A 26813-nucleotide genomic window follows, 5' to 3' on the forward strand; every position below is an offset into this window, starting at 1 on the left:
GTCAGCCTGGTCTACAGAGTGAATCCCAGGACAGTCAGGGCTACACAGATAAACCCTGTCTTGGGAGGAAAAACACACAACCAAAACTCCAAATTGTTTTTCTTGCCTTCCCAAGCCACGCGTAGCTCTGAGAGGCTCCAGTAAAGCAGCAGTCCTAACAAAGTAACTGTACCTAACACCGTGAGGGAGGCGTTTGCCGAGAGGCCTCCTGCTATATTCTGTGCCATGCAGCTGTAGATTCCCATATCTTCTATCTTCACATTGGCAATGAAGAAGACATCGTCCTCGGGCATAACATGCATGCGTCTTTCTCGGGCTGCAGGGAAATCAGTACCACCGTCCTTCTGCCAGGAAATCTGAGGTGTAGGGTGCCCCTCTGCAGCACATTCCAACCTCGCCATGGCACCAGTGCGAATAGTTAGATCCATTGGAGTTTTCAAAAAAGATGGCATCTCTGTTCCAAGAATAGTAGAGAAAGTAGGGAAAAGGAAAACACACATGCACACAAATCTAGCAGGCAGAATTCTGATGCAAAATGCTCCATTTCTTTGAAAATTCTCTGGACTGACAATTAACAGAGCATTTGCATCTATCCCACCAGTCCTTCAGTGTGTGTAGCACACAATACTTCTAAATATATGCCACGCCCATTTCACCATGCTGATGGGAAGAAGGAAATCAGAAAGCCAAAAACTCTTTTGAATGCCAGTTTAAAGTCTGGTGTTTAATATTAGTCTTTCATTTAGGACAGTCAAGTGATGCTTCCCAATCTAACATCGACAAATGTCAATAAAACTGTTTTGTTTTTTAATATGCTTTTTAAAAACCTCATTTAAGAAACATCAGAGTGGGTTGTAGAGCTGAAGCACTGTCTCAGTGGTTAAGAGCAGGACTCATGCTCAATTCCCAGTCCCACATGGCAACTTACAACTCTGCTACTTCAGTCATGGGAAATTCAATGCCTTCTTTAGGCCTCTGTGGTTACCAGGTATGCATGTGGTGCGGACATAAATAAGACAAACCACTCATACACATAAAAAATAAAATAAAATAGGTTGGGGATTTAGCTCAGTGGTAGAGCGCTTGCCTAGTAAGCGCAAGGCCCTGGGTTCGGTCCCCAGCTCCGAAAAAAAGAAAAAGAAAAAAATAAAATAAAATCTAAAAAAATAAATCTAGAAATGTAAAAAAAAAAAACAAAAACAAAAACAAAAAAAAAAAACAAAAAAAACAACGCAGGCACAGGGAACATGTACAACGTTCAGCTGAAGCACAGGAGTTACTGAATCTCACAGATAATAGACAGACCAAGCTGCTTTAGAAAAGGTTTTTACAACTACTAGGAGAGCTTTATTTTCAAAATGATTTTGGCTATATCCACAAAGCTTTAGAGAACACTAGACCCAGAGATGCCCTACACATTCTCAAGTACTAGGGACACAGTACAATATTAGAGAAAGGAAATCATAGTTTTCAGAGAATTGTGATTTTGGAAAGAAACTGAGAATAAAAAATGTCTTCTGACAAACGGAAACGGAAGGAAAGTATCTCCTAGGGCAAAGAAGAACGTAGGCTGGGGCGGGGGGTAAGCTATGAGTGCACTCCTTCCATGTGCCACAATCAAGAGACAGTAACACGAGGGGCTCCCTCCAAATGTGCGGTATGACCCAATGTTCTTGTCAATGTAGATGTAAACTGAATTAGAATTGAGACGTATAATTTAAATGTAAAAAATATTTTAAAGTACTTTTTCCCAACAGTGTAGCCAGACAGGCATGGCAATTATTCTAGAAATTTGTAAGTTTAAAAAAAAAAGGCATTTTAAAAGTCCACTAGCACAATTCCTTACCATTTACAGTCAATTTGGCTTTCTGAGAGTAATTAGAACCAAAGTGATTAGTAACGATGCACTGATATTTCCCTTCATCTGTGAAGTTCACGCTGAAGAGGCGCAAGACACTCGTATATTCCAGGGCTTCTCCGTCCTGCTGCCGATAACGAACAAAATTCTCAATATCCACATCATACAGGATCTCACTGTCTTTGCGCCACAAGGTAGACATGGGTGAATCACTGCTGCTCACTGCAGTGCACATCAGTGTCACATTAACACCTCTTAATGCAACTGTGTTTTCAGGGTGTGTCCTTATCTGAGGCTTCAGAAAATCATCTAAAGGGAATGAATGCAACAGTGGCCATGTCAGTTACATATTTTAACTCAAATCTAATTTTAAAACAAAGACTGTAACACTGTAATTTTCTTTCTTTTTTTAAGATATATGTATTTATTTAATGTATGTGAATACACTGTCGCTGTCTTCAGACACACGAGAAGAGGGCATCAGATCCCATTACAGATGGTTGTGAGCCACCATGTGGGTCCTGGGAATTGAAATAAGGACCTCTGGAAGAGCAGTCAGTGCTTTTAACTACCTTGTCATCACTCTAGTCCCAACACTGTACGTTTCAGTCACAGGAGCGATGCTGAGATTGAAGGATACTCTAGAGCTGGAGTCTAATCTCTCACTGAAAGTGAGGAAAATGAACTCCAGAAGTCAAATAGCTTGCTCAAAGGTGTCAGGCAGTGACAGAAGGTTGGCTAGAACTCAGGTTCTGGACCTCAGCACCTATGCTCTTCCACCATCCCTCAGGACTCTTCTATGTTTACTATGTATTACCAGTGGGTGGGGGTAAGGATGGAGAGAAGAAACCTTATATAAGAATTTCAAGGTAAGTTCTAATGCTATCATCCCATATATATGATATTTATGTCCTATAATGCTACATATACAAAATGTTTGTAATAGCTATTATCCTTTCTATATAACACAGAAAATGGGAATATAAACTTTTTTTTCATGGAGAATACTAATAAACACATGACTTAAAAGTCCTTTGTACATAGCTTCAACACTAAAATAGTGAGGAATACAAACAGGATACACACATAGGTGAAACTGGTTTAAGACTGCCTAATACACTATGGATTCATAAATAAAAATGCTATGGATCGAGAGAGGCTGATATAGGATTTATAAACCAGTATCTTCTTTTAGTAACATTACTTTGTGCCTTAAAAGGTAACTGGAATAGTATAAAAAATACAGTATAAGACAGAGTGGTAGCACACACCATTAATCTCAGCCCTTGGGATGCAGAGACAGGCAGATCTCTGAGTTCCAGGACAATCTGGTCTGGTCTGCATAGTGAATTTTAAGCCAGCCAGGGCTATTTAGAGAGACCCTGTCTCAAAAACAGACAAGCAAAACATAGTATGCTTTACATAAAACTAGGTAAAAGTCAAAGGGAAAGGTGTGACAATGGAAACAGAATTCAATCCATTGTAAAGAAGATGACCACTCAAAAACGATGAGAAGGCAGCACTGAAAAAATCCTTGTGCTAAGACAAACAAGTAAGAACAAAAAACAGTGAGAAAAACACCTTTATGAAACACTAAGTCAAAGAACACAGAACGTGGCCTGTATTAAGTAGGCTTGGACAGGACTTGGAGAGCAGCACAAGACCTTACGGCATGCTAGGTGTAGCCATGGGAGTGTTTTTGTTGATGTTGATGGTGTTTCATCCTCTTTATTTCGTTGTTACAATAGTTAAGAAAATTTTTAAAATTTAAAACAGAAATACAAACCACAGACAAAATCTTTCAGGTCCACATTCAAGATGCTTTGCCCTGCTAACCATTCAGGATGTGCACAGCTTACATTCACAGAATGATGGAAGTTGTTATCCACCAGCCACTGGAGCAACCACTTCAAATGACAATCGCAGAGTAAACTGCTTGTGTTCAGAACACTACAGAAGGAAAATAAGGAAAAGAGCCTTTCATTTTAGCTTCATTCTAGTTTCTGCAGTAAAATCCTGCTACTAAAATATGCATTTACTTATCAAAAAAGTTCATCTAATTATAATAAAACAGACCATTAGCCTTAATAAAGTCAGCATTATAAAAAAATCAGAAAGACAAAGAGAAGAAAATTATTTTAAATTAAAGACAAGTAAAGAGCCACTGCAACTGAATGGAATGCGTGTGTGCGAATTTGTTGAGGGAGGACTGTTTTGAGACACAGTTACTGTACTACCCAGGCTGGCCTCAAACTTGCAATCCCAGATATACACCATGACACCCACTGACAAGTAGCCCACACACACACACACACACACACACACACACACACACACACACACACTAAGATAGACAAATGCCAATGAACTTTTGTTACTGTTATTCCTATTTAATTTACATACATTAAGACTCTGAGTAACCTTAATTTCTCATGAAAACTATAAAGTTAAAAAAAATTTAGTTGTGGAGCCAGAGAGATGCCTCAGCAGTTAAGAGCACTGCTGCTCTTCCAGAGAACCCAGGTTCAAGTCCCACAATCATCTGAAACTCCAAATCTGGGAGATCTAAGCTTCTTTTTTTTCCTTCTGAGCACATGACTATTAGTTTCCTAGTCTGTCTTTGTAGTTAGGGAGTATCCATGTCCCAGAATTCCCACCACTGAATGTGTGCAGAATAGACTTATGTGCACACTGCACCCAAGCCTGACCTATAAAAATCTCCCCACTCAGGGCTGGAGAAATAGCTCGGAGGTTAGTAGCATTTGTTGCTCTCATGCAGAAGACCCAGGCTCAGTTTCCAGCACCCATATGATTGATGGCTCACAATCATCTTGAGTTCCAGGAGTTCCAACATTCTATCACATCTTCTCCTTGAACAGGAGGTATGCATGTGGTGCAAATGTATATGCAGGTAAGTTACCTGTTCACATAAAACAGTAAAAATTTTTACAAGTTTAAAGAATACTTAAGACATTTTAAAACCTTATGCCGTTCCATTCAGGGGAAAAATCATCCTTTTGTCTGGTATATCCACACTGCATATGCTGGTCACCCATTAATGATTTAATGGCCACACTGATTATTAGATGACTGTTATAGTGTTACAGAGGCTTGGGTTCAAATAACTCTTCTTTAATTTGTTAAAGTTCCAGCCCACAAGTGATGAAGAAGCACAAGACATGGAAGGACAAGTGAACGCTATTGTTCCACCACGGTAATTTTATAGTGTGCGTAGGTTTGGTACTATGTAGTATCAGCACAGGGACATGTTCCTCAAGGATACAGTGAAACATAGACATTTGTAGAGGAGATTATCAGCTTGGGACCCCTCTGAGGACTTATACACTGGTAAGGGTTACTGGAGATGGGGAGACATTTTCTTCAGTGCTATAGACATGGATATAGTGCCCATGCTTCTGTAAACAGCCCTAAGGAATTCACTGGGTCACAAAAATAAACAAAAAAAGATAGAAAAATAGAAGTGAAGTTACTTGGGAAGATGATTAGTGGAAGTATTAGGGGATGAGAGGATAAATGGGATAGGGAATATATATGATCAAAACACATTACATACATGCATGAAAATATCCTAATAAAACCATGTCTAATCAATAATATGCTAATTAAAAATTTTAAAAATTATTTTGCCATGACATCTACTCAATCTTAGGGAGGTTACAGAGACACACTGGAGCTATTTGGGTATCGCCAAAGCCCATCTGAGTACAGATAAAATAATACTTCCATCCAGCGTTTTACAGACTCACACAATTGCTATTTGAGGTCTATTAAGTCTGGAGAATCTCCAATGACGATAGGTAACCTGGAAGGAGAGCAGCTAAAATAGGATATGGACTGATGTGGGTGGATGGACAAATGCAGAAGGGGAATTCTCAGAGACATATCAAAGACTCAAAGGACAGAGGAAGTGATCTTAAGAAGAACCAGTACAGGGAGACCGTAAGTTCCCCAGAAGAGGACAATAAAATTCCAATAATTAGGAAATGGACAGTTAAGTGGACAGAGTCAGCAGAACATGTGATTGCCAGGGTTTCCAGTGCAGGCAGAAAAGTTCCTGGAGGACAACAGGGTCTAATCAGAGGGCAAAGAATACACCAGGGAGGCAGGAAAAACTCAGGAAAGAGGTCCAGGAAGGCCTCAGGCAAGCAGGTATGAAGTGTAGCAAGCACTGTGCTCCAGCTCAGAAACTGCACTCAGAATCTCAAGAATCAACATCTTTCCTTACCAGCTCAGCTGATGTTTGTCCAGAGCAATGGCTCACCACTCTGACTCACCATTGGATCCCCGATCAATCAGTCAGGAATGAAGACAAAGGCTTCAAAGGTGTATATTTGGGAGTCCTGGGTGAGAGGCCCGGGGGTCCAATGATGAATCTGATCCTATCCATGCCACAACACCATAACCATTAAAGGAAAAGTTATTCAATGACACTTGCTAAAGCATGGTAAGGCAGAGTGTGTTCAAGACCATCTCCCAAGCACAGAGATCACTGCAATGAAATTCTGTAACAGAGGAAAGAAGCTGGCTCAACTCCAGTTACAGGCAACAGCAAACAGGAGTTTTTAGCCAATGATAAAGAGGGGTAAGAATCAGTAGGTGGCTTCAGAACTGAGGAGGGCTCCAGCTAAAACAACCTACAAAGACTCTGGCTAAAGGCAGGCCAGAGTGGTCAGACATGACCTGGGGGAACGGTACAGAAGGAAAAATGGGATCAGTTATTTAGGGTGTCTAGGGATACCCAGATATGTGCACGGGAGGATCCTTGCTAAACTTTTAGGTTCAGAAAGGTTTCAGACAAAGCTAACTTTAAAAAATAGTAGATGGGCTAGAGTATAGTGGCACTTAGGAGGCAGATATCTTTAAGTTCAAGGTCAGCCTGGTCTACATATCAAGACCCTGTCCAAAAAATAGTACTCAGATAAGCCTAGAAGAGTCAGGAGCCTATCTGAAATTTGTTTAAATACTTGTTAATTGTTCATCTCCCTAGTCAATCTCTACATTGAAACTATACTGTCTACTACCCAAAAAATATACATTGAACTAGGTTCTCATAACAGTTAAAACTTTCTTGCTAACCCTCAGATTATACTGATAGAAAAACGATAAACTGATTTATAGTTAAATTGAATTCTTATGAATTAGCTCTCCCTAGAAGTAAGTCCAAATGTTTTACAAGGTCCCTCTAATTTTTGTAACATGAAAAAAGTAATTAATGATTATTTTTCAAACATTTTCGAGGCAAAGTTTTATGTAGCCCAGGATGATCTCAAACTTGACAGGTGGTTGGGGGATGACTTGAAACTTCTGATCCTCCTACCTTCGCATCTTGAGTGCTGGGATTATAGGTGTGTACCACTTGCCTGGTTAGTGCAATGCTAGGGGATAAATCCAGATTTATAGGCAAGTATTTACCAACTGGCCACACCCAGAGTCCAGATTTTAATAATATTTCTATTTTTGTTGTAAATATTAGTCATTTTGAAAGACCCCAGCTTAGCAGCAGTAACGCCATTTTACAAGGCTGTACTTAAGATGACTGGTTCAGAGAAAGGTTAGAACACTGAGTCCCGTGGGGGAGGGCCCAGGAGCGGCAGGACCCCTGCCACAGACACCGCCGGACCCTGAAGGAAACAGACCGGATAAACAGTTCTCTGCACCCAAATCCCGTGGGAGGGAGAGCTAAACCTTCAGAGAGGCAGACAGGCCTGGGAAACCAGAAGAGACTGCTCCCTGCACACACATCTCGGACGCCAGAGGAAAAAGCCAAAGACCATCTGGAACCCTGGTGCACTGAAGCTCCCGGAAGGGGCGGCACAGGTCTTCCTGGTTGCTGCCGCTGCAGAGAGCCCCCGGGCAGCACCCCACGAGCGAACTTGAGCCTCGGGACCACAGGTAAGACCAAATTTTCTGCTGCAAGAAAGCTGCCTGGTGAGCTTGGGACACACGGAAGCAGAATTTCTCTAGAACCGGGCACGTTCTGTGTTTACCGGAAGTCCCACACCCGCGGATCCCGGCCCGCAGCAGCTCTCTGCTCCCAGACCCGGTGAGAGAGAGACCCAACCGCCTGGTCAGGTGGGCACTCCTGAGGCTGCAGAGCGGAAGAGACCACCAACACTGCTCACCCCTGCCCACATCCCTGGCCCAAGAGGAAACTATATAAGGCCTCTGGGCTCCCGTGGGGGAGGGCCCAGGAGCGGCAGGACCCCTGCCGGAGACACCGCCGGACCCTGAAGGAAACAGACCGGATAAACAGTTCTCTGCACCCAAATCCCGTGGGAGGGAGAGCTAAACCTTCAGAGAGGCAGACAGGCCTGGGAAACCAGAAGAGACTGCTCCCTGCACACACATCTCGGACGCCAGAGGAAAAAGCCAAAGACCATCTGGAACCCTGGTGCACTGAAGCTCCCGGAAGGGGCGGCACAGGTCTTCCTGGTTGCTGCCGCTGCAAAGAGCCCCTGGACAGCACCCCACGAGCAAACCTGAGCCTCGGGACCACAGGTAAGACCAAATTTTCTGCTGCAAGAAAGCTGCCTGGTGAACTCAAGACACAGGCCCACAGGAACAGCTGAAGACCTGTAGAGAGGAAAAACTACACGCCCGAAAGCAGAACACACTGTCCCCATAACTGACTGAAAGAGAGGAAAACAGGTCTACAGCACTCCTGACACACAGGCTTATAGGACAGTCTAGCCACTGTCAGAAATAGCAGAACAAAGTAACACTAGAGATAATCTGATGGTGAGAGGCAAGCGCAGGAACCCAAGCAACAGAAACCAAGACTACATGCCATCATCGGAGCCCAATTCTCCCACCAAAACAAACATGGAATATCCAAACACACCAGAAAAGCAAGATCTAGTTTCAAAATCATATTTGATCATGATGCTGGAGGACTTCAGGAAAGACCTGAACACACTTAGGGAAGCACAGGAAAACATTAATAAACAAGTAAAAGCCTACAGAGAGGAATCGCAAAAATCCCTGAAAGAATTCCAGGAAAACACAATCAAACAGTTGAAGGAATTAAAAATGGAAATAGAAGCAATCAAGAAAGAACACATGGAAACAACCCTGGATATAGAAAACCAAAAGAAGAGACAAGGAGCTGTAGATACAAGCTTCACCAACAGAATACAAGAGATGGAAGAGAGAATCGCAGGAGCAGAAGATTCCATAGAAATCATTGACTCAACTGTCAAAGATAATGTAAAGCGGAAAAAGCTACTGGTCCAAAACATACAGGAAATCCAGGACTCAATGAGAAGATCAAACCTAAGGATAATAGGTATAGAAGAGAGTGAAGACTCCCAGCTCAAAGGACCAGTAAATATCTTCAACAAAATCATAGAAGAAAACTTCCCTAACCTAAAAAAAGAGATACCCATAGACATACAGGAAGCCTACAGAACTCCAAATAGATTGGACCAGAAAAGAAACACCTCCCGTCACATAATTGTCAAAACACCAAACGCACAAAATAAAGAAAGAATATTAAAAGCAGTAAGGGAAAAAGGTCAAGTAACATATAAAGGGAGACCTATCAGAATCACACCAGACTTCTCGCCAGAAACTATGAAGGCCAGAAGATCCTGGACTGATGTTATACAGACCCTAAGAGAACACAAATGCCAGCCCAGATTACTGTATCCAGCAAAACTCTCAATTAACATTGATGGAGAAACCAAGATATTCCATGACAAAACCAAATTTACACAATATCTTTCTACAAATCCAGCACTACAAAGGATAATAAATGGTAAAGCCCAACATAAGGAGGCAAGCTATACCCTAGAAGAAGCAAGAAACTAATCGTCTTGGCAACAAAACAAAGAGAATGAAAGCACACAAACATAACCTCACATCAAATATGAATATAACGGGAAGCAATAATCACTATTCCTTAATATCTCTCAATATCAATGGCCTCAACTCCCCAATAAAAAGACATAGATTAACAAACTGGATACGCAACGAGGACCCTGCATTCTGCTGCCTACAGGAAACACACCTCAGAGACAAAGACAGACACTACCTCAGAGTGAAAGGCTGGAAAACAACTTTCCAAGCAAATGGTCAGAAGAAGCAAGCTGGAGTAGCCATTCTAATATCAAATAAAATCAATTTCCAACTAAAAGTCATCAAAAAAGATAAGGAAGGACACTTCATATTCATCAAAGGAAAAATCAACCAAGATGAACTCTCAATCCTAAATATCTATGCCCCAAATACAAGGGCACCTACATATGTAAAAGAAACCTTACTAAAGCTCAAAACACACATTGCACCTCACACAATAATAGTGGGAGATTTCAACACCCCACTCTCATCAATGGACAGATCATGGAAACAGAAATTAAACAGTGATGTAGACAGACTAAGAGAAGTCATGAGCCAAATGGACTTAACGGATATTTATAGAACATTCTATCCTAAAGCAAAAGGATATACCTTCTTCTCAGCTCCTCATGGTACTTTCTCCAAAATTGACCATATAATTGGTCAAAAAACGGGCCTCAACAGGTACAGAAAGATAGAAATAATCCCATGCGTGCTATCGGACCACCACGGCCTAAAACTGGTCTTCAATAACAATAAGGGAAGAATGCCCACATATACGTGGAAATTGAACAATGCTCTACTCAATGATAACCTGGTCAAGGAAGAAATAAAGAAAGAAATTAAAAACTTTTTAGAATTTAATGAAAATGAAGATACAACATACTCAAACTTATGGGACACAATGAAAGCTGTGCTAAGAGGAAAACTCATAGCGCTGAGTGCCTGCAGAAAGAAACAGGAAAGAGCATATGTCAGCAGCTTGACAGCACACCTAAAAGCTCTAGAACAAAAAGAAGCAAATACACCCAGGAGGAGTAGAAGGCAGGAAATAATCAAACTCAGAGCTGAAATCAACCAAGTAGAAACAAAAAGGACCATAGAAAGAATCAACAGAACCAAAAGTTGGTTCTTTGAGAAAATCAACAAGATAGATAAACCCTTAGCCAGACTAACGAGAGGACACAGAGAGTGTGTCCAAATTAACAAAATCAGAAATGAAAAGGGAGACATAACTACAGATTCGGAGGAAATTCAAAAAATCATCAGATCTTACTATAAAAACCTATATTCAACAAAATTTGAAAATCTTCAGGAAATGGACAATTTCCTAGACAGATACCAGGTATCGAAGTTAAATCAGGAACAGATAAACCAGTTAAACAACCCCATAACTCCTAAGGAAATAGAAGCAGTCATTAAAGGTCTCCCAACCAAAAAGAGCCCAGGTCCAGACGGGTTTAGTGCAGAATTCTATCAAACCTTCATAGAAGACTTCATACCAATATTATCCAAACTATTCCACAAAATTGAAACAGATGGAGCCCTACCGAATTCCTTCTATGAAGCCACAATTACTCTTATACCTAAACCACACAAAGACACAACAAAGAAAGAGAACTTCAGACCAATTTCCCTTATGAATATCGACGCAAAAATACTCAATAAAATTCTGGCAAACCGAATTCAAGAGCACATCAAAACAATCATCCACCATGATCAAGTAGGCTTCATCCCAGGCATGCAGGGATGGTTTAATATACGGAAAACCATCAACGTGATCCATTATATAAACAAACTGAAAGAACAGAACCACATGATCATTTCATTAGATGCTGAGAAAGCATTTGACAAAATTCAACACCCCTTCATGATAAAAGTCCTGGAAAGAATAGGAATTCAAGGCCCATACCTAAACATAGTAAAAGCCATATACAGCAAACCAGTTGCTAACATTAAACTAAATGGAGAGAAACTTGAAGCAATCCCACTAAAATCAGGGACTAGACAAGGCTGCCCACTCTCTCCCTACTTATTCAATATAGTTCTTGAAGTTCTAGCCAGAGCAATCAGACAACAAAAGGAGATCAAAGGGATACAGATCGGAAAAGAAGAGGTCAAAATATCACTATTTGCAGATGACATGATAGTATATTTAAGTGATCCCAAAAGTTCCACCAGAGAACTACTAAAGCTGATAAACAACTTCAGCAAAGTGGCTGGGTATAAAATTAACTCAAATAAATCAGTTGCCTTCCTCTATACAAAAGAGAAACAAGCCGAGAAAGAAATTAGGGAAACGACACCCTTCATAATAGACCCAAATAATATAAAGTACCTCGGTGTGACTTTAACCAAGCAAGTAAAAGATCTGTACAATAAGAACTTCAAGACACTGAGGAAAGAAATTGAAGAAGACCTCAGAAGATGGAAAGATCTCCCATGCTCATGGATTGGCAGGATTAATATGGTAAAAATGGCCATTTTACCAAAAGCAATCTACAGATTCAATGCAATCCCCATCAAAATACCAATCCAATTCTTCAAAGAGTTAGACAGAACAATTTGCAAATTCATCTGGAATAACAAAAAACCCAGGATAGCTAAAGCTATCCTCAACAATAAAAGGACTTCAGGGGGAATCACTATCCCTGAACTCAAGCAGTATTACAGAGCAATAGTGATAAAAACTGCATGGTATTGGTACAGAGACAGACAGATAGACCAATGGAATAGAATTGAAGACCCAGAAATGAACCCACACACCTATGGTCACTTGATTTTTGACAAAGGAGCCAAAACCATCCAATGGAAAAAAGATAGTATTTTCAGCAAATGGTGCTGGTTCAACTGGAGGGCAACATGTAGAAGAATGCAGATCGATCCATCCTTATCACCCTGTACAAAGCTTAAGTCCAAGTGGATCAAGGACCTCCACATCAAACCAGACACACTCAAACTAATAGAAGAAAAACTAGGGAAGCATCTGGAACACATGGGCACTGGAAAAAATTTCCTGAACAAAACACCAATGGCTTATGCTCTAAGATCAAGAATCGACAAATGGGATCTCATAAAACTGCAAAGCTTCTGTAAGGCAAAGGACAATGTGGTTAGGACAAAACGGCAACCAACAGATTGGGAAAAGATCTTTACCAATCCTACAACAGATAGAGGCCTTATTTCCAAAATATACAAAGAACTCAAGAAGTTAGACCGCAGGGAAACAAATAACCCTATTAAAAAATGGGGTTCAGAGCTAAACAAAGAATTCACAGCTGAGGAATGCCGAATGGCTGAGAAACACCTAAAGAAATGTTCAACATCTTTAGTCATAAGGGAAATGCAAATCAAAACAACCCTGAGATTTCACCTCACACCAGTGCGATTGGCTAAGATCAAAAACTCAGGTGACAGCAGATGCTGGCGAGGATGTGGAGAAAGAGGAACACTCCTCCATTGTTGGTGGGATTGCAGACTGGTAAAACCATTCTGGAAATCAGTCTGGAGGTTCCTCAGAAAATTGGACATTGAACTGCCTGATGATCCAGCTATACCTCTCTTGGGCATATACCCAAAAGATGCCTCAACATATAAAAGAGACACGTGCTCCACTATGTTCATCGCAGCCTTATTTATAATAGCCAGAAGCTGGAAAGAACCCAGATGCCCTTCAACAGAGGAATGGATACAGAAAATGTGGTACATCTACACAATGGAATATTACTCAGCTATCAAAAACAACGAGTTTATGAAATTCGTAGGCAAATGGTTGGAACTGGAAAATATCATCCTGAGTGAGCTAACCCAATCACAGAAAGACATACATGGTATGCACTCATTGATAAGTGGCTATTAGCCCAAATGCTTGAATTACCCTAGATCCCTAGAACAAACGAAACTCAAGACGGATGATCAAAATGTGAATGCTTCACTCCTTCTTTAAATGAGGAAAAAGAATACCCTTGGCAGGGAAGGGAGAGGCAAAGATTAAAACAGAGACTGAAGGAACACCCATTCAGAGCCTGCCCCACATGTGGCCCATACATATACAGCCACCCAATTAGACAAGATGGATGAAGCAAAGAAGTGCAGACCGACAGGAGCCGGATGTAGATCGCTCCTGAGAGACACAGCCAGAATACAGCAAATATAGAGGCGAATGCCAGCAGCAAACCACTGAACTGAGAATAGGTCCCCTATTGAAGGAATCAGAGAAAGAACTGGAAGAGCTTGAAGGGGCTCGAGACCCCAAAAGTACAACAATGCCAAGCAACCAGAGCTTCCAGGGACTAAGCCACTACCTAAAGACTATACATGGACTGACCCTGGACTCTGACCCCATAGGTAGCAATGAATATCCTAGTAAGAGCACCAGTGGAAGGGGAAGCCCTGGGTCCTGCTAAGACTGAACCCACAGTGAACTAGTCTATGGGGGGAGGGCGGCAATGGGGGGAGGGTTGGGAGGGGAACACCCATAAGGAAGGGGAGGGGGGAGGGGGATGTTTGCCCGGAAACCGGGAAAGGGAATAACACTCGAAATGTATATAAGAAATACTCAAGTTAATAAAAAAAAAAAAAAAAAAAAAAAAAAGAACACTGAGTACACAGCGGCTGCCAAGCAAGATGTGTTTGGTTGAAGGCCTGGCAACAGGACGACTGCAGTTGAGCACCTGACAATGAGAAAAGCCCCGGGAGAGGTCCCACACCCTGGTGGGGGGCCGAGTCAGCCGTTATGTTCCAGAAAGGTAGCTAGGAAACTTGCCCCCAGGCTGAACCCTTGGGGGGGCCGAGTCAGTCGTTATGTTTCAGGAAGGTAGCTAGGAAACTTGCCCCCGGGCTAAACCCTTGCCATATTAGAATCCACCAATTATATCCCTGTAACCATGCATCTGCTTCTGTATGCTTGCTTCTGCTCCCCAAAATCCTATAAAAGCCCATCCTTGGTTCCGTGGGGTGCGCCAGTCCCCCGAGTGACTGAAGCGCCCGCAGGTGCCTGTGCCTGTGTATCCCGACAATAAACCAAATCCTCTTGCTGATTGCATCCTGTGGTGTCTCGGTCTGGTCTTTGGAGTTAGAGGATCTCCATCCCGAGGGAAAGTTCTCCCTGAGAGCTTTTCAATTTGATTTTTACTATGTGCCTTGGATCAGTGCTCAGCGCTCTCTCAAAACCTTCCATGTCTACATCTATTTATTCTACTTTTGTTACTGTTTTGCAGTGCTGGGGAATAAAGTGCAGAGCCTTGTACATGCTAGATAAGTAAGCACCTTACCAACCAAACTACATCCCTGGCCCTTACTGTTTTAATTCTTGATCGTCCTTAGAATAAACTTTCTTAATATAATATGAAGTAACAACAGAGACCATGTTCCAATACAGTACACAATAGAGGATGAATGAATGTCTTAGTAAACAAATTATCTCATTGTTGTCACATGACCCTAGGGAACCACTACTCCCATTCTGAGAAGAAACACTGAATCTCCAGCTAAGCAATCTGCCTATGTGACAGGTTATAAGAAATGGAGCAAGGGGGGCTGGGGATTTAGCTCAGTGGTAGAGCGCTTACCTAGGAAGCGCAAGGCCCTGGGTTCGGTCCCCAGCTCCGGAAAAAAAAAAAAAAAGAAATGGAGCAAGGGTCTGAAGACAACCTTAAAGACACATTTCTAACACATCTCGACCTGTAGTAAGAAACTGTTTTTAAATTTTCCAACCTATTACAAATCAGTACTTCAAGATAACTTTTAAATTTTTATTTACCATATATGTGTGTAAACGTGCTGGGAGGCTGGGGGAGGCATTCATACATGTCATACCTTTTTTTTTTTTTTTTTTTTTTGGTTCTTTTTTTCGGAGCTGGGGACCGAACCCAGGGCCTTGCGCTTCCTAGGTAAGTGCTCTACCACTGAGCTAAACCCCCAGCCCCCCCCCTTTTTTTTTTTTTTGAGATAGGGTCTCTCTATATGATCCTGGCTATCCTGAACTCACTATGCAGAGCCGCCTGACCTTGAAATCAGAGATCCGCCTGCCTCTGCCTCCCAAGTACTTGGATTAAAGGTGTGCACCATTACACCTGGTTATGTGCCATGCCCTTACGTGGAGGTCAGAGGACAACTTGTAGGAGTCAGACTGTGAGGCTTGATGGCAGGTACCATTGTCCACTGAACCATGTCACTGGCCCAAAACTAAGACTTTTAAAAACTATACAAAGATGTCATAATATCAAATTATAAAAGTTTCTAAAAGCTTTCTCTTCATTTTTATCACTGTCTTGTCATGAACTCATTCTACTGCATGTCATTTGAGTAGGCCCTAGCTGAGGCATTTTAAATAAACTGATTTTTCCAACACCAGTTTAAATTAGTAAGAATTCCCAGGTTAACTTCCTTCACTCAGAAAACTCTCTAAATCAATAAAACCAATTTTAGGAGTCTGGAGAGATGGCTTAGCAATTAAGAACTCTTACAGAGGACCTGGACTTGTGGTCCAGCACTCCCAATGCAGCTCACAAGCATTTGTAACTCCAGTTCCAGATGATCTGATGCCTTCTTCTGATCTCCTTGAACTCACACATGAATACATGTAGTATACTTACATAAACTAAGGCTCATACTCATACAATAATTTTTAAAAGCAATTTTAAAAAATTATATAGGAAGTACTGGAGAAATGGCTCAGCAGTTAAAAGCATTTCTTTTTCAGAGGATCTGGGTTCAGTTTCCAGCACCCACATATCAGCTCACAACTGTCTACAACACCAATTACAGAGGGTCTGACACTCTTTTCTGGCCTCCAGAGGTACCAGGCATGCACATGGTACAGAGACATACATGTAGGCAAAACACACATCCATATTTTTTAAATTATATGGGGGGAAAAGTATAAAACATTACCTTTTTTCTACCGCAATATTTAAATTTTCTGAACACCTTAGTAGTTTAAACACATTAAAATTACTAACACAAAATCCTAGATCAATTTCACAAAGAACAAAATCAGCTGTTACCCACCCTAACCCCATCATAGGGTAAGAACTGGAGACACACGTTTCAGACAGTCTAGAAAGTAAAATCCGAGGCTGGAGAGATGGCTCAGCGGTTAAGAGCACCCAACTGCTCTTCCAGAGATCATGAGTTCAATTCCCAGCAACCACATGGTGGCTCACAACCATCTGTAATGGAATCCGATGCCCTCTTCTGGTGTGTCTGAGGACAGCTACAGTGTACTCATATATAATAAATAAATAAATCTAAAAAAAAAAAAGAAAGAAAATAAAATCCACACTGGAGCCCAGAAGTGGTGCTAAGGTTTCCTATGTGTGAACACAGGCAGCACTCATGTGGTCGCACATTGACTGGACAATGCTGGATTATCTCTGAATGACAGCACTACTGAAATGACTCAGTGCTAACACTGTTCTATCTCTTGCCTAATCCCATGCTTCTGAAGCATCTGAGGCACCTTCTTCACTTTATAGACAATAAAGGACTGGAGAGACGGTTCACTGGTTAAGAACATTGTCTGACCTTCCCAAAACAGTCAGTTTAAGTCTCATCCCCCACATGGCGGTTTTCAATCATCCATAACTCCAGTTCCAGAGAATCTAATGATCCCCTCTGGCCTCTGTGAGCACCAGGCACACAAATAGTGTACTTTATATACAATGAGACTAACAAAAGAGAAAAAATTACTTACAGTTCCTTTAAGTGAGTCTGAGAAAAAGCATTTTCTTGGATAGACATTATAGCATTGTTATTCAAATCTCTGAAATCAAGAGAAATGCAACATCAGTAACCATTTCTGCAATGAAGTTACATAAATGCTTAAATGCTCATTAACACCTACTGACATACAGTCTCAGTATGCAACCCTGGCTGGCCTTAAACTTGCTATGTAGAGCAGGCTATCCTCAAACTCACAAAGATTTGCCTGCCACTGCCTCCTAAGGACTGGGATTAAAGGCAGGCACCACCACGCCAGCACGAAGATTATACAGTGAGTAAATATATATGAAATACTTACAGATACTCAAGGGATTCAAGGCCAACGAACGCTTTCTGTGTAACTGACTTAATCCGGTTTCCTTGCAAGATTCTGAAATAAAATTAAAATCATTAAATATTTATCTATATGACATATAATTGTGTTAAATGCTTGCAGCATTATGGTATTATGCACATTTAAAAATTATTTTTTAGTTATGTGTCTGTATGTATTTGTTGGGGGGAGAAGTATGTATGTACATGTTCAGTGCTGTGCCTGCAGAAGGCGGAAGAGACTATCAGATCCCCTGAGTGGAGGTTATGAGTGCTTATTGAGTCTCCTAATGTTGGTGCTAAGAACCAAACTCAGGCCCTCTGAAAGAGCAGCACACATTCTTAACCTCAGAGCCATCCCTTTAGCCACTTTAATGGCTTTACTGAGATACAACTAAGGGAAAAATTATACACGCTGGCTTAATGAAAGCAAGCATTTTTAAGACAGTTATGAACTTAATAATTAATACAAAGCACAACATGAAAGCATCTACTGAGACCTCAGAGCTCAACGGACATCCTCTGAACATTCATCCTAACCACTAAAAGACTGGAGGCTTGCCTATGCCAAGTGAGGTTAAATCCTCCACTTCTCTTTTTTTTCTTTTAAATTTTTATTTTAGGGTTGGGGATTTAGCTCAGTGGTAGAGCGCTTGCCTAGCAAGCGCAAGGCCCTGGGTTCTGTCCCCAGCTCCGAAAAAAAAAGAAAAAAAATTTTATTTTAATTTTCACACATTACACATTTGATCATACTATTTCCTCTCCCTCATTTCCTCACAGTTCTCCATTTCTCTCTTTAATAAAAGATAGTCAGATTAAAGATGTTCAGACAAGTATGAATCTTTTGAGAAATCTCTCTCATCGGAGATCTCAAATGTTTCATGGGAGAATGTTTTTCCTGTTAGACTGGCTCCCCAGATAGCTCCCATGATTGATTGTACTACTCATTCTACTATGTCTTCTTGGAGCACTGCTCTTACTTGAATGGAAACTCTAGTCAGTAACTTATTTATCCCACAAGACTGAGAATGGAAACTTGTAGTATCACTATGGAAATCGGTATGGAGGTTCCTCCAAAACCTGAAAATAGAACTATCATATGGTCCAGCCACGCCACTGGTAGATATATACCTAAGGCCATATGCCACAGGGACACGTGCATCACCGTGCTGCACTTCTCCCAACAGCCAAGAAACGGGACCAGCCTAGATGTTCATTCTAACAGACAAAGGTAACACATATATGCAAAAGAATTGTATGCAGCCATAAGGAAAAATTAAGTTATAGCATTTACAAGAAAATGGATACAACCATTTTCTTTCACATGCAGAACCTAGATTTAGAATTTCATATGTGTGTATATATGTGTGTATGTTTGTAAGTCATGAAACTAGAAAAGGGATCCTGAGGGGAAGCAAGAGACCCATAGAGAATGGTGCATATGTTATCAAGAAGCAGAAGGGACTACCTGGATATAAAAGGGGAATCACCTGCAGCAGGGAGGAAGTGGGAAGAGGACTGCAGGAAAGGGGAATGAATGTGACAAAGAGTAATAAACATGTATGAGCATGCGTAATGAGACCCATCTCTTACAATGCTAATCTGAAACTAATTAAGAAATAAAAAACAAATTTCCATAGGGATACTTTATAAACAAAAAAGTACCAAAGAACAATCTATTTGACAAACAAACAAAACTTTCTTTTTAGAAGGCTCAGACTTTCTGGCTATATAAAATAAACATTATGCAGTAACATTTAAAACTGCTCCTTGAAAAGACATTAGATATATAAACATCACAGATACATACAATTTAGTGAGACTTTTGAGACCTGAAAAGACTTCACTAGCATCTTCTATGGCCCATGAAATTTCATTGTTTCTCAAATCTCTGAAAGTGTCAGGGAGAAAAAGACTGTTAGCCCATATGACCAGCACACCACTAGGCAGCATCCTAATACAGCAACATAAATGGACATGCTAAGTTCAATCCTTATTTTAACAGTCATTTGTAATGAAGATTCAGTCCTTCTTTTTAAAGAAATATTTGTGATAAACACAGAAAAATTAATAAATTAACTAAGCACAGGGCATGGCAGTGCACATTTTAGTCCCAGTACTCAACTGCTGGAGGCAGTGGCAGGCGGAACCACGTGAGTTCAAAGCAGCCTGATCTACAGAGTGAGTTCCATGACAGTCAGAACTTCATAGAGAGACCCTGCCTCAAAAATAGATAGCTCAGTGGTAGAGCGTTTGCCTAGGAAGCACAAGGCCCGGGGTTCGGTCCCCAGCTCCAAAAAAGAAAAAAAAAAAAAAGAAAGAAAAGAAAAAAGAATTCCCCTTGGGAAGCAAAAAATTATATGACTACCTGCTAGAGTGTTCACTGTGTTTCTTTTCTTTTTTTTAAAGAACTATTTATTTTATGTATATGAGCACAGCTCTTTTCAGACACATCACAGATGTGATCACACATCATCAGATCCCATTACAGATGGTTGTGAGCCACCATGTGGTTGCTGGGAATTGAACTCAGGACCTCTGGAAGAGCAGTCAGTGCTCTTAACCACCAAGCCAACTCTCCCGCCTCTCACTGTGTTTTCTTTAAAAACTATTCTATTCTTATAAACTATTTTCTTCAAAAACTATTCCATTCTTAGAGAAAGTACACTCGTATATATCAGGTGCTGATGAAACCAGTTATATTAGAAGTAGTTAATCACTTTTACTTCCTAAAGCTATCTCATACTAAACTAAGGCACACACTTTCTGATTTATAAGATTATATAAAATGTGGATGCCAAGAGAGGTTTCTTCTTGCTTAGCCTTCAAGTAAAACACTAATATAGCTCATTTTATTTTACCATCAATTCTTCAGACATTCCCCCTCCTGCAAATTATTCATCAAAAGAGGCATGGTGGCTTATGCCTATAATCCCAGGACTCAGGAGACTAAGACAGGAAGATGGAGAGTTCAAAGCCAGCCTGGGTAACACAGCAGGACCTTGTCGAGAGACATACATACAAGCAAGCATGCACGCGCGCGCGCACACACACACACACACACACACACACACACACACACACACACACGTAAAAATAACCATACCTTTAACTCCAGGCATTCTGGAGGCAGAAGTAGGTAGATCTCTCCCAATTTAAGGCCAGGTGTGTGTGTTCTTATATGCATGTGTGTGCTGTGGTTTGAAGGAGAATGGCCCCCATGACCTCATATGCTTGAGTAACTGATTCTCAGTTATTTTGGAAAGGATTAGGGGGTATGGTTTTGTCTGAGGAGGTTTGATACTGGGGATGGGTTTCAAAAGCCATCAACAAGCCCAGTCTTGTTCTCTCTGACTCCATCTTGTGGTTCAATGTAAGCTCCCAATTACTACTCCAGTGCCACACCTGCCTATCTGCTGCCTACACAGTCGCTGCCAAGATGGTCATGGACAAAAACCCTCTGAAACTATAAGCAAGCCTCCAAGTAAGTAAGTCTTGCTTCTATAGTCGCCTTGCTCATAGTGTTTCATCATAGAAGTAGAACCTAGAGAGAAGTTGCTATCAGAGACTAGGGTACTGCTGGGACAGGTCTGACCATACAGTTGCTTAGAGATATATAGAAAACTTTGGGCCTCTGGATAAAGAAAGACGTTGAATGCTGTAAGTAGGGCTTAATTGGACCATCCTAGTAGGACATGGAAGACAGTACAGTGCTGAAAGAAATGTGGCTATGGAGGCCCAGCTCAAAAGGTTTCAGAAGGGAAGAATATTAGAGCCCATTCTTGTGATATTTTGGCAAAGAATGTACTTGTTTTCTGCCCTTAGTCCAAAAAAATCTGCCAGAGACTAAATTGAAGCAGTCTAGACTAGTGCTGTTGGCAGAGATGTCAAGGCAGCTTAGCACTGTGTTATGCAGTTATCACTGTTACACAGATCTAGAATAAAAGGGGCCAACAGGGCAAAAAGAAATGTAAAATGTACAGTTTGGAGTAATAACAGCACCAGGCAAGGAATGTTGGTACCAAGCCTTGTGCTCACAGAGATGGTAAGTTTCTTTACAAAAAAAAGTCTAATGCTAAATGGAATGAAGGGAATGGTACCTCAGGGCAAGACCCAACCAGATAACCTTGAAACTTGTAAAAAGCAAAGTGTTGGGGTAACCTCTGCCTATTCGGTGAAGGTTGTCTCTGTATATTCAGTTGCTGATTGCCAAACCAGCAGAGAGCTGAGTACTGGCAGATCTTGGTACTGTTATTCCCATGGCCCATCACAGGCCTCATAGCCTGTAAACATTCACCTTCCTTACTTGCTGACTGGCTTTAATAAAGAACTGACAGCCAATAGCTGATCAGGAAATGAAAGCTAGAACATCCTTGCAGAGAGGGTCTCTGAAAGAAGAAATCAGAAAGAAAGAGGATTCACTGGTAGACATAGAGAGAACAGGATAAACATTAAGCACAAAGGTACAGACCTAGTCACATAGAAGGTGGTAGGCTAATTGGTCTGGTTAAGTTTAGGCAGCTGGCTGGAAGATTGCCCTAGCTAAGGGCTTAAGCTTTAAAATATTAAAAAGATTCTATCTATGTCATTATTTATATTGCTGGCAGATCCGAGAAAAGTCCCATTACAACCACCAACAAGCCAAAGCTTATGCAAATGACACTCACACAGGGGAGCAGGCATCAACCCAAGCAGGCAGTACAACTTGGCACTTTTGGCCACACAGCTTTGTCTTGATCAAGGGTACAGTAAAAGGATTGTAGAATCTGCTTCAACAGTTAAAGAAAGCCACAGAGACGAGGTGTGTGGCAGAAGAGCCCCTGCATGGCCCAAAGAAGTCACTGTATGAAGCCATGGAAGTGAAACTTGGATTACATTGGAAACCCCACAACGTAATTGGAAACTGGAGATGGCAGAACCTTGAGATACCTGTCAAGGAAAGCTACAGAAAGGATGTGGAACCAGCCCAAAAGAGAGAACTGTGTTTCAGTCAACAAAGCTGGAAGAAATGGGATATAAAAAGGCATCTAACAAGCCCTTTGACACTGGGCATAGAGATGCAGAATTTGGAGTTCACCCTCCTGGGTTTTGGTCTTGCTTTGGTCTAGTATTACCTCACTATGCTCCCTTCTCTCCCTTTTGAAATAGGAATATATATTCTATGTCACTGTATGTTGGAAATATGTGATCTGCTTTTTGATTTTACAGGGGTTACAGTTCGAAGACTTGAGTCTCAGAAGAGACTTTGGACTTTTAAATAGTGTTGACACTGTGAAAGACTATGGACTGAATGCATTTTGCATTATGATTGGGCTACAAGCCTATGGTGTCAGGAGACATCTAGGAAAGGCTAAATCTAGCAGGTGGCCTTCTTGGAGGTATCCTATCTTTTTGCATGGACTAAGATGGGTGAGCTCTATGAGGCAAGGTTCCAAAGAGACTTCACCTCAGGATTTCTTCCTGCAGCTGATATGCCTTTCTTATCACTATTAAATTAGCATAATAATCCCTGGGCATTAGCCTACCCTATTGAACAGATTTCCTGCAGATCAACGTAAAGATGAACTTTCATGAATTAATACTGTTTAGATGAATCAATGATTTTGTAGAATTCCTGATTTGATTCATGTAATTTTAGGAAGAGTGTTATAAGAGATGGTCATGCCAGAAAGATGTAATAAAGTTAGAATCAATAACAGAATATCCAGGCTGGAGAGATGGTTCAGCAGTTAAGAGCACTGACTGCTCTTCCAAAGGTCCTGAGTTCAATTCCCAGCAACCACATGGTGGTTAACAATCATCTATAATGGGATCAGATGCCCTCTTCTGGTGTGTCTGAAAACAGCTACAGTGTACTCACACCAAATAAATAAATCTTAAAAAAAAAAAAAGAACAGAATGTATGCATTCCTCATAAGACTAACTAAAGGCTACATAATAAGAAATGAGCTTTCATAATTACACTAAAAAGAGAAATAGGCTTAGAACAAACTTGTGTTCAAGGAAAAATCATTCAGATCTAAGGATGAAGCCACAGGTGTGTACTATAAGACATGGCCATGTGACACTGTTGCTTTGAACTTATAATGAGCTTATAGAATGAAATGCTACCTTAAACTTAATATCAACATCTTTTTACAACTCCCCTTTTGTGTAACATTTTATCTATGAGGTAATTTTCTAAGAAGACCAAGAACTTTTATATAAAAAGGCCAGAGGAAAAAAATAAAGATGATGTGGTGACTTGAGGAGCTCTGCCCCATCCATCCATCCATCCATTCATTCAAATGTATGTATGTATAATGTCTGTTTGTTTATATGTACATATATAGGTATATGTGTATGTAAGCAGGCATGCATGAATACTTGTAGAGTTGTTGAGACAGATGGTTGGGCCCAACCAGAGTGTGGGGGTATGAATATATGTGTGTCTGTGCATATCTGCCAGTGTAAAGGATCTTAATTCCTTTCCTTTCCTTCCTCCCTCTCTGGTTCACAAAGAGTTAATCAGTCTGGACAGTGAAGGGCTCCTGCCTGCCTGGCAGAAAAAAGAAGATAAACCCTTTACCTAGTTCCCCACTTCTTTTTTTTTTTTCTTTTTTTTTCTTTTTTTTTTTGGTTCTTTTTTTCGGAGCTGGGGACCGAACCCAGGGCCTTGCGCTTCCTAGGCAAGCGCTCTACCACTGAGCTAAATCCCCAACCCCTAGTTCCCCACTTCTATACAGCATGTGTTAATCGCCAGATATTAGCACTTATTTAAAGCACAAGTAATAGTTAAGTTTTTAGCACAAAATGTTAAGAAAGAGTTAAAAGGCAGGAGATAATCAATCTTTTGACCTATGTGTAACACTGAGTCCCACTTCAACCCATTCACAGGCTCCCAGCACTAAGAGGCCAGGGGGTGGAATGTGGTGGTTTGAATGACACTGGCCCCCATTAGCTCCAGTTTGAATATTTGAGCTCCAGTTAGTGGAACTGTTTTAGAAGAATTGGATGTGTCCTTGCTAGAGGGGGTGTGGCTTTGTTGGAGGAGGTGTGTCACTTGGGGGTAGGCTTTAAGGTTTCAAAGTCCATACCAGGCCCAGTCTTTCTGTCTGCTCCCTAAGGATCACATGTAAGCGTTCAGCTACTGCTCCGGTGTAATGCCAGCCTGCTGCCACGCTCCCTGCCATGATGTTCACAGACTAATCCTCGGAAACTGCAAGCAAGCACCCAATTAAATGCTTTCCTTTATAAAAGTTGCCTCGGTCATGGTGTCTCTTCACAGAAATAGACCCTGTGTGCAACACTGCTGACGTATAAGGCAAGATGTGCCCATTGGTATTAACATCAACAAGACTGTTACCAACTACGTTGTGATTGGATTTGAGGCCTGATCCACAAACATGGTCCATGGCTGGGGAAGAGACTGCTATGTTTTCCTAATGGACACAATGTGCCCAATATTTGACATCTAAATAATTATTTATGAATATATATTTGTCTACATGACTATATATGACTATATAGACAAATCTATAGCTATACAGACTATAATTGTCAGCTTTGATTAGAAAAGCTCTTTTCTTGAGTGGGCCAGCTGAAGAGACTCATAACTGGCCAAGGTGAGGAGAATGAGTATTCAATACTTAGTCATAAATAGAATGCTGAAATCAACACATATACACAAAAGAGAGGGGGGGAGGAGAGAGAGAGAGAGAGAGAGAGAGAGAGAATTTAGTGAGGCATGGTAGTACATGCCTATAATCCCTGCACCTTGAAGGCAGAACGAAGAGTTCAAGTCCAACCTAAGCTACATGTTGAAATATTATCTCAAAAAAAAAAATTAAAAAGGAGTTAGTTTCTTTTGGGCAAAGTCATGAAGATGTAGGTTGGTGGTAAGATGCTGGCCTGATATGCTGAGGTTTTAATCCCTAGCATTATCCCCAAAGACTCAAATATTACAAAAAAAAAAAAAAAACAAAAACAAAAAACCACCAAGGTTGTGCAGCAAGCTACTACCAGCAAACAGAACTGCTACCACTGTAACTGCATCCTCCCAGACGAAAACCAGTAGTTGTGGGACACTATCTGTCATGAGAACAAACAGGTGACAGCATTCTGACACTGCCAACTGACAGGGAGAGTCTTTGCTGTTATGACACTTAACTCAGAATAAAGTATAACCTGCTCTAAAATTTATTTATGGGATAGAGAACAAAAGAAGCACAAAATACTGGCACATGTCCATTTTCATATTGATTATTTTCACTCATTTGCTTAGTTTCTTTCTAAAAGAGATTAAAAATCAAACAAAACAAAACTTACAATGTCTGAAGATTGGAAAGAAACCTAAATACACCATCAGCAATGTGAGTGACTCTATTGTCCCCTAAATTCAATCTCTCCAGTAAACTCAGACCCACAAAGGCAGATTCATCAAGGCGGGTTAGCTGGTTATAGGACAAATCCCTAAAAGACAAGAAACACTGAAAGTCAGGGATTATTATATTAGCCCAATCTATGAATTTTACTCCACTGCCATGCTACGCTTAGTTTCCCAACAAAAACTGAGGAGCTAGGGATGCCAGACTCACGACTACCATGAGAACAGCTGACCCATCTGCCTGGTCCCACCTCTCCCCTGAAGCAGCGCGACACTTACAGTGCAGACAGCCTCTGGCAGAACTCCCACGCATCCGGGCTGATCTTTTCAATAGCATTCTGGCTCACGTACAGCTGCTGTAACATCCGCAAGCCATACAGCCACCCCTTGTGCACTCCTGTGAGGTTATTATGCTCCAGCTCTCTGCATGGGTATAGAGAGAAGCAAGTAACTCAACACAAGGCATGCGACACAAGCACAGCTGCCAATCTCCTTTAAACTGGCAGACAGACACCTTTGTTGAACTCCAGTGACCCAGCAAACCTAAGCTCTAAAGCGACTAAGTATCTATAAAACCAACAGACTAAGTGGTACATCATTCCCAATCCAGATAAAGTCTGCTAATTTAGAGTCAAAGCAATATGAATACAATTTATTTTTATATTGAAAGCTTATGAATGACAACAAAAATTCCAG

General features: G+C 41.1%; 1 protein-coding gene across 4 annotated transcripts in view; it reads right to left on the minus strand.

Annotated features, from left to right (window-relative positions):
* The window catches only part of Lrig2 (leucine-rich repeats and immunoglobulin-like domains 2), a 69329-nt gene that overhangs the window by 12559 nt on the left and 29957 nt on the right, over positions 1 to 26813 (minus strand). For 3 of the 4 annotated variants that reach the window (XM_006233083.5, NM_001107710.1, XM_039102415.2), the window contains exons 7-14: positions 26397 to 26540; positions 26060 to 26203; positions 19563 to 19643; positions 17739 to 17810; positions 17412 to 17480; positions 3645 to 3808; positions 1847 to 2167; positions 173 to 454 (exon numbers count right to left, since the gene is read on the minus strand). In XM_006233083.5, the coding sequence (XP_006233145.1) occupies positions 173 to 454; positions 1847 to 2167; positions 3645 to 3808; positions 17412 to 17480; positions 17739 to 17810; positions 19563 to 19643; positions 26060 to 26203; positions 26397 to 26540 (1277 nt within the window). The remainder of the gene's footprint in view (positions 1 to 172; positions 455 to 1846; positions 2168 to 3644; positions 3809 to 17411; positions 17481 to 17738; positions 17811 to 19562; positions 19644 to 26059; positions 26204 to 26396; positions 26541 to 26813) is intronic. The other variant, XM_017590916.3, reaches the window with a different exon arrangement.

This window comes from Rattus norvegicus, chromosome 2 (assembly GCF_036323735.1).
Source record: "Rattus norvegicus strain BN/NHsdMcwi chromosome 2, GRCr8, whole genome shotgun sequence".
Taxonomy (NCBI): domain Eukaryota; kingdom Metazoa; phylum Chordata; class Mammalia; order Rodentia; family Muridae; genus Rattus; species Rattus norvegicus.